The 8950-nt window shown below is 39.1% G+C and overlaps 1 protein-coding gene across 1 annotated transcript; it reads right to left on the bottom strand.

Annotated features, from left to right (window-relative positions):
• Positions 1 to 209: 209 nt before the first annotated feature.
• thap7 (THAP domain containing 7) lies at positions 210 to 4841 on the bottom strand. Its single transcript, XM_084739821.1, has 4 exons — positions 4762 to 4841; positions 4415 to 4552; positions 3518 to 3631; positions 210 to 2442 (listed from the first exon to the last, which is right to left on the bottom strand). The coding sequence occupies exons 1-4, from the start codon at positions 4839 to 4841 to the stop codon at positions 1152 to 1154; spliced, it is 1623 nt and encodes a 540-aa protein (XP_084595947.1). The 3' UTR covers positions 210 to 1151.
• Positions 4842 to 8950: the final 4109 nt, after the last annotated feature.

Raw genomic sequence — 8950 nt, 5'->3', positions numbered from 1 at the left:
TAGTAATGACTACTGACTACTGAGTCGGAATATTAACATTCTGATGCGGCTGGTGTGCTCCCTTCGCTAGTTTTTTTTTTTTTTTTAATCATGACAAAATACTAGTAAAACCTCCAGCCATTTCAACAGTTTGTTCCATGTGTAGGGAATTGCACTTGGTAATTCATCATAGCTATATTGTGAACAAAATATTTTCTTGGAGGCAGGTGCACAGCTCAATTCATTCATTTCATTTCAGGTACCAGAACAAATGGTTTTCAATTTAAAATTCATGTAAGATTCTTCCAAAGAGACAAACACTTTTGCATCAAAGGACAGCAGTATATCCATCAAAGGATGGACATACTGATGTCACAACACAAACACAACAGTTATTTGACTTGTCTCAAGCAAATTAGTATAGACAAGTGTTATGGACAAGGAAAAGGGACCAAAATTAGAGGAGGAAGATTTTTTGTTTTGGTTGATTTTTAATAATAAAGTTGAAATGTTGAGAATAAAGCTGGCAGTATTAGTGCCAGGCATAAGAAAAAGTAACTTAGAGGATTTTTTTTTTGCATTTTGAGAAAATGAGCAGTTTCATGCGCACTACACACTCAACCATATCACAGCACAGAAGGAAGCATGCATCTACTCATGGATGAGAGGTTACAGGTGAGCTGAGGAGGTCGCCATTATTGTTTACATATTGTCCTGCCACGAGCACAAGCCTCCTGCCCATGAGTAGATGCACACTTCCTTCTGCACAGAGATTTGGTTGGCAGATGACGGAGAGAAAGTAGTTCCTACATGAAACCGCTCACAGCAAGGTCTATGGATTATCTTGAGTAATCGGGTCATGATTTCTAGAAAGGGACATTGCTGTTGAGTTTCTCCATTTGTATTTTCTGGTGCTTTTAACAACACAAGCAAAATGCTATCTAGTCCCTTTATATTGGAGAGAAGGCAGATACCGCCAAAACTCTAGATGGATGATCAGCACTACAGGTTAGCAGGAAACTGTCCATTTTTGATTCTGGAAGGAACTACCTTTTAAGTCTACACAGCATACAAACACATTCAACTGTTCCTGCAGATGAGACTTGCACAAATGACTCACTGAATTTCTGAATCTGGGGTAACAAAGTGACTCTGTTGTGCTCATTCAGGTGTCAGTTTAGAAACTCAGTGCTCAGCTGAAGGTGAAATCCCTCCAGGTGTTCTTTAAGTTTCTCCCTCACATCTTCTCTCATTTCCACTGATGTAGTGTTGAGGACAGAATGCTGCTCACTATGTTCACCATCACAGGCTGGTTCAACTCTGAAAAGACCTCCACTGCACTCTGTCATGTGTGGCATGTCTCCTTTAAGATCCACTTCTGACACCAGTACAGTTTGTGCTTCATCAGTGACTCCCTCCATCTTGAGAAGGCTGTGTAATCCATCTTCAGCAGGGACCGGTACCAGAATGACCTGTCCCTCAGACAGCAGCAGCTTCTGCTGAAAGCCTAAGAACTGCAAACTCTGCTCATGAATGTCAGTCAGAGACACTCCAGCAGGGACCACATGTTGAAGAGCTTGAGTCTGGAGCAGGATTTCTGAATCTGTAACATCTGAGTCATTGGTTTCTATACTTTGCCCAGGTGTTCTGTCCAACCCGACTGTCTCCATGTCTTTGGAATTTCCAACTGTGCTACCAGTACTGATTTCAACACTTCTCTGAGTGTCCCCGTCCTCATCCACTGTGGGCTGGTCATCTGTCCCGGTCTGTGAAAATCTGTGTGCTAACTGGCCACTAACATGCACCTGTCCTCTTCCACAGTAGAAGCAGTATCCCTTCTCCTCCTCAGACCAGCTGTTGGTGTCTGGACCACCCAACTCCATCGAATCCACACATGTGTCCTCAAACACCCCTGTGTCCTCACATTTAGCATCATTCTCACCCTCCTCATGGTCAGAGCCTCCTCTGCCTCGTCTCTTCTCCCCCCCTGGTGTCCAGCTCGCCCTGTTTTTACAACTGTCTCGTGACACAAGCAGAGCCTGCTTCAGCCGTTTATCACGGAGCCTCAGCACGGTGCTCCGCAGGCGGTTCTCCCTCCGCCTGGCTGCATGCAGCTGTCGCAAGGCCTTCTCCAAGCAGTCGATTGCCTGGTCGTAACGTCTCTTCCATAGCAGGGGGCAGAGTTGAGCATAGCTGTGTTCCTTGGACAGGTAGAAGCCTGGTGGAGGTGGCAGGCGCCTCATGTAACGTGATGGGGAGAGGGGACGAGACACTGGTGGCGGAGAAGGACTACGTTCTCGCTGTGAGAGCTGCTCCAGCCCTGATGGCTCTTGAGAAGATTCAGGTATATTTTCATTAGTTTCCTCAGATGCTGCCACTGACCCTAGATCTGTGGCTTCTTCTAAAAGTTGACCCTTGTCTCTCTGCTGAGTGTTCTCCTGCTCGCCTGAGCGCAAGTTGTTCCTACAGAAAAACAGTGACAAATGTCTGTTCCATTAGATTTCCTTCACAGACTGCCACATACAGATGGATGACAAATAACATGCATATTTATTTGACAGCAAACCTACTAAAACAACTGATGCTGTATAGTACGGTGTACTTTTATTAGTGATTAGGGGTCAGTTTCAGTCAGTTTAGTTTAAGATATCCCGGTACCCATTAACTAGGAACTCACCAGTTCCTTTTTAAGAAAAAAATGTTAAATGATGTGAAATACAAGAGGCAACTTTTGTCCCCATGTCTCCGCTGCACTATTCAGCTTTTCTGCAAGGTTGTCAGACAACCGTTGATGGGTGGAGAGGCTGAACTACTTTAAATCTGTGGTGTCCACAGCTGGTTTACAATGAACTGCATCAACCAATCAGCAGTGACTAAGAGAGAGCTTTTGTTTGAGAGCTGTTCGGCAGTCAGTAGTCACAGCTAGCGTGACTTCTCTTCAAAGTGTTTTTCAATGCATTTAGTTACAGAAGCTCTCAATGATATAACATACAAGGGCTACCAAACAAACACTAGTCCTCTGCTGGCATGTATCAGTAACTGGTCAAAAATGTTCTCTGTAGTTAACTGATTAACAGTCAACACCCCTACATTTTATTGCTGTGTTGTTCCCTCTGTGGAAATGCTCTCGTATCCTGGCAGTAGTATGACTACAGGTCTGTGCCACCAGCATTGTGTGTACATCATGTCACTGGAAAATAAAATCGGGTCTATTGTTTTTGCAGTTTGCTTTTAAAAATAAAAGTCACTAATACTAGAACTTGGATTCGAACAATAGACAATACAGAAGTTTTTCTTTACATGGTTGCAAAAACTGACAATTCCTACAACGACTTTTTTGCTGCCTATAATGGTTGATAACAAATGATGTAAAATCATGTCTGAACTCATTTTACAAGCTGAGGATGTTTTATATATCCTGTCTTGAGACAGCACGCCAGTGAGACTTCTGAACTGCCAAGGAGAGGTTAGTGGGCGGTACATCCAGACACTGCTTATTAGCAATGACAAAATCTGACTCTGCATCAGTTCTGCCTACCTGACAGGAACGTCATCTTGTTTCTGCAGTGCACCCGTTCCTCCTTTGCCTTTGGTTTTTGAAGAGGAATCAAATACTGTAGGGAATGCATCTTCCTTTAATCTTCTGATACCACTGAGTGAAAAGGTCAAACACAACACCATCAGCAGCGGACTCAGATTTGCACCAATGACTGCCTTGCGGTTGTATGCCTCCACAAACCAGTGGCAGAATACATCCATATCTGTCCAGACTCATGCAGTGAAGACTTAAGAGAAATTTAATAAAAAGTATTTAGTGTATTTTTGTCAAAAAATAAATTATCACTATTTGATTCTAGTGAAATATTTCCACATAGAAACATGTTGTCTTCACTTGGAGACTATGTTGCAGATGAGCACAGAGGACCCATAGACAGCTGAACATTATGATGTCACAGTGAGATTGATCTTTGGATACAAAACGTCAACATCTCATCATTTTATCCTACTAAACATTTGAGTAAAATGTTGTCATAATTATCTTGTGTGATGTTTGTGCCAAAGTTTTTGGCAATTTGTCTGTGAGATTTGGCAGTTGCAAGAACAGGAGCAACGGAGGGACAACCCAAAAACTTAATGCCTCTGGCTACCTTAAATGAATATTTCACCCAAAAATGAAAATTCAGTCATAACCTAGTCACCCTCATGCTGACTGAAGGTTGGGTTTAGTTTTTTTTAGTCTGTTAGAAAACTGGTTACCATTCACTTCCATTGTTTGGGAGATTTAGCAATGCTGTTTTCCTGTGAAACTCCAGCAGTGTTTTGTGGACTAATAATATAAACCCACCCCTAAATCAGCATGAGGGTGAGTAGATAATGACTAAATTTTCATTTTTAGGTGAACCATCCCTTTAATGTCCTGACTGAATGTACAGACCTGCACCCAGTCAGTTCAAAACTCTCTGGGGTGAAGTGTTTGGAGCAGAAGTAGACAAAGTCAGTCTGAGGATCCCACGAGTCTGCACGGTGGGAGTTGGTGATCCAAAGGTTCCTCCGAGTTTCTCCTTTTGGTAATCTGTCCAATGGAATGACAGATTATTATTGGTGAAAAGAATAACATAATTTGTCCCTCTGATGTCAGCATCACAGCTGTGACTTCAACTCTCAAGTTCAAATTACATGGAGAGACATTTAAGAACATCATGAAAACTACAAAGAACATCCAAGACAGGCATTAAACATATGTATGACCCTGGCATTCTGCCAAATGTGAGAAACGCTCACCTGTGAAAGGTGATACCAGCATTACGAGTCTCACGATTATCCCGAGATTTACAACCACCTGCTGAGCAATGTCTTGGCATCTGAAAGTGATATAATGAAGAGACAAAAAAAGGAGTCAGGCACATATTTTGGCAAGTGTCATCATGTCTTAAGAACTCAATCTGAGCAGAAAATCTCAAAAACAAACACCATGTTAAAGAGTTGCACTTTAATATGATTAAATATGAGTGTGTGAGTGTTTTGAGGACTAAAAAACAAAACCTGACCTTCAGTCAGCATGAGGGTGAGTAGATAATGACTGAATTTACATTTTGGGGTGAATTATCCCTTTAAGTATAGGCCTCAAATGGACCTACAATTTTGATGTTCTTACTTCACTGGAGATTTCCATTGGATGCTACTTTATATTTCTACTCCACCTCATTCCAGAAGCCAATACTGTACTTTTTACTCCACTACATTTATTTGATAACTTTAGTGTCTAATTATTTGGCATATTCGGATCATTAATACAAAAACAAATGAACTAGTAAAAAAATATATATTATTATAGATTAACATACCCATGTACAGTAAAGTGTTTCCCAAACTTTTTTTTTTTCTGGGGACCCACTTTTTAAAAATGACAAACCATCCTGACCCAGTTAACAACAGACCTTGGAAGAGTTAATTTGTGCATTAATAATTAATGCCTCTGACCATTGTTACTGTCACTTCCACATCACCATTTATTATGTTAACGCATGCAAACACATTAAATACTTTATAACTAAAAAAACAACAAAAAAAAAAACATAAATGCATTTAGGCTAAGTTAACAGGCCTCAATCTTTTTATTTCCTCTCATCAAGAAAACAAACCTAAAAAATTAAAGAAACAGAAGTACATTTCTTTGAGGGGTCAAAGGTTAACGTTTATCTAAAGAAGAAAAGTAAATGTTCTCAGCAAAATATTAGTTGGCAAAACGTGAAAGAAATGTATTGAAGTAAGTTGCCTTGAAATTTTGAATTTCCTCAACTTTTTCATTTTTACAGTATAGAACATTTTAACATACTTCAAAAATGAGACAAAATAAGTGCATTTAGGGGGAATGAACAGGCTCGTGTTTTTTCTTCTCATCAGTAAAACAATGTACGTATTTTAATGCTTTACAAAAGCTGTACTACAGATATAAATTATATAAAGTCCTGATCCAGTCTTTGGGAATGACTGATGTAAAGTATCTTAAATTAGCTCCACATTTACTTTAGCCCTTTCTAAATATGCGTTCTTCTCTGTACTTGTGTACTTGTACTTTGTACAAGTCCTCTCTCAATAAAGTTTGATTTTTTAAAAAATCTATTGTTGTTGTCTGATCACTTGATGGCACTGTTGGCTTGTCCGTATGTTGCGCTTCATTTCAGCAATAAAGTTTTGAAGAAAAACATTTCCTACGTCCTTCAATCTAGACGGCGGGTTATTGGGTGAAACAAACGGAAATATTTTGACTTTTAAATCCAGCAGCCACTGAAATGTCGTTTTATCGGACCGCTGTGGTTTCAGTTAGTTAATATGTAACATATGTGTCTCATAGTGTTTCATAGTTCTGACCGGATTTTAAACAACACATTTAGGCGCATTCAGATTTTAGAAACGGTAATGGAACAGTGAATAGTTTGTTTTGTCGTTCAGCTGCTATCACACCGTTCTCCTGCTGCTGCACAACTTTGCTGAGCTAATGTAGCTCTTGTAACAAGCTAACGTTAGCTTGAAGCTAACTCGCAGCTAACTCGCTGTAAACATCACAGACATGGCGGCAGATACACAGTCTCTTTTTACTTAACTCAGAAAACACTGGACTAAACGCTGTCTTATACAAACTAAAAATATTACCCTGCACTGCAGATTTGGACCTCACGAAGATGGCTGATCCTTTCTTCATCCACCTTCTTCCTCCTTTCTCTCTACCCCCTTTTTTTGTAAATAAAACTTTATTTAAACATGCATCACGCTAACAGGAACAACAACTTTACGGTGTACTGAGAATCATTTAAGGCTTTGAGGTGCATTTAAATATAAGAGCACTTTGTATTTTCAACCAAACGTATAGATATACTCAAAGACTAAATCTTATAATCAATGATAACATTTTTAATTGTTATATTTCTGTTGTTCCACAAGATGGAGTCATATGTGGGAAAGTTAGAGTAATTCCTTCAAGAAGTTTGTTTCCCTTTTTCTTTTCCTTTTTTTGAAACATCACCATTGATAATAACGTTCAAAATTTCCAGTCTACTTTATATCCTCCTGAGACCAGGAAGAAAAACAGTTTAAATTCTTTTTTTCATTTGATGAATATTGGAAATAAATAAATAAATGAATAACAACAAAAACAACAAAAACAACAACAACAACAACAACAACAACAACAACAACAATAATAATAATAGTAATAACAAATCTCTTTATTAGTTTTCATGACAAGAGCAAAAATACAATACATTCTAAACACCAGAATTTATTTCCCCTCTATCATCGTCCTACTCATCCATATCACCTTCCTCAACCTCTAGCTCCTAAACTGAAGAGAAATAAATAAATAAAAATGAATGAGTAAATAAATAAAGTGAGAGAAAGAACAACCAGGTCAAAGGTCAATGCACTTACATATGGATGCAAAAGTAAATATTATAGTAAGGCATAGCTGAGAAAAAGAAAGAAAGATGGAATGAACTGGAATTCAATGAATAAATACCATAAAGGCTGACATATTCTTGAGAAACAATCGAAACACTACAGACTTCTGTGAGAGAGGAGAACTCACCAGATCTCAAAGAAATGAAATGTGACCAGAAACGTTCCCAAGTTTTCTCAACTTCTCTGTCATTCCATCTTGTGTATCTAATTATCTAAAGACCTCATCAGGTCTCTCACCCATTTAACTGCAATATTTAACTGATTCAAAACTGTTAGTGGGTCAGTCTCGGCTGTGGACATGAGTCAGAACACATGAACATGCTGACATGTCATGATGCTACATTCTGGTCTTTGAGACACCCCCTTCTCTGCAGCTCTCCCAGAGACCTGGTCCTCTGACCCATCCTGGATCAGCTGTTTGTAGAAACCAGATTAAAGAAATGCAGAAAGTTCAGTTCTCTGTTTGACTTGACATTAGATACAGGCTGATTACACAGATCCAAAATTTTTTTTCCTCACTAGGAGCTCTGTTTCCTGACAGTCCCACTGTCCCCCACAAAGGACATGGGTTAAAATGTGTATTTTAAAAGTCTTAACATTAACACACACTTCTGTCATCTTATAACTGGGATTCTCTTGATTAAAAACAACATCCCTCTGAAGATTACAACTACTATATATATTTTATTCATTTGATCACTGAACTCTGGCTGCCAACAAATGCCTTTGCTGCCTTTCCTGCCATTTTTAAAAAAAGATATGCTTTATTGGCCACGCCCACATGTCCGTTATACATGTGGTCAGGCGTTTCCAGCTAACCCTGCTGTTTCTGGGACTATCTCAGCCAAAGCTGCCAAACAGTAAATGAATACATTCATCATAGTTCATTCATAACAGTGTATCAAGATATTCACATTCTGTTTTTATAAACATGTAGACCAGTGATTTCCAAAGTGTGGGCTGTGGCCCAGTGGTGGGCCAGGAAGGCCCTATAGGTGGGCCTTGAGAGGTCATGAAAAATAAAATTTAAATATATATATTCCTTAGTTTCAATTTTTATACACTTGAAATTACAATGAGATATTGATTATTGTTATTATTGTTGTTTGGGGTGTATGTTTGGGAATGGCTTGTGTAGAGGAACCTCCTGCCTGCTGTCACACCAAAATAATTACAGGTTGCATTATGAAATTATATGAGAACATATGTAATATGTAAATATGTAATATTTAATAAACATATAAATATTAAAAAATCTACACGTGTGAGACCTTAGAGAATATGAAAAACAAGTATGCTTTGTTCTTCCTTTAGTGAAGTACCTCAACATTTTGGCTGCCGTCCCACTAGCTCTTTAGAATTTGACAGCCAATGACTGCAAATGATTTCAAACTGTTGCCACAACAGTACGTGTCCTGTAGCAATTGATTTGAGTGGTCTAAGGTCGCTAAGGTGGGCGGGGCAATGCCTCATATTGAGCCTGCTACAGAAAACTCCATGAGTGACCTGACTT

This window comes from Lutjanus erythropterus, chromosome 16, assembly GCF_056507025.1.
Source record: "Lutjanus erythropterus isolate fLutEry1 chromosome 16, fLutEry1.hap2, whole genome shotgun sequence".
Classification (NCBI taxonomy): domain Eukaryota; kingdom Metazoa; phylum Chordata; class Actinopteri; order Lutjaniformes; family Lutjanidae; genus Lutjanus; species Lutjanus erythropterus.
Note: the sequence above shows the minus strand (reverse complement) of the source record. Positions and strands in the feature narration are given on the sequence as shown.

Excerpts from the sequence above, each read along its gene's own strand:
- thap7 (XM_084739821.1), bottom strand. The coding sequence starts at position 4,841 with ATGCCAAGACATTGCTCAGCAGGTGGTTGTAAATCTCGGGATAATCGT. Across the intron at positions 4,553-4,761 it reads GCTGGTATCACCTTTCACAG|ATTACCAAAAGGAGAAACTC; the intron begins GTGAGCGTTTCT and ends TCCATTGGACAG. Across the intron at positions 3,632-4,414 it reads TTTGAACTGACTGGGTGCAG|TGGTATCAGAAGATTAAAGG; the intron begins GTCTGTACATTC and ends CTTTTCACTCAG.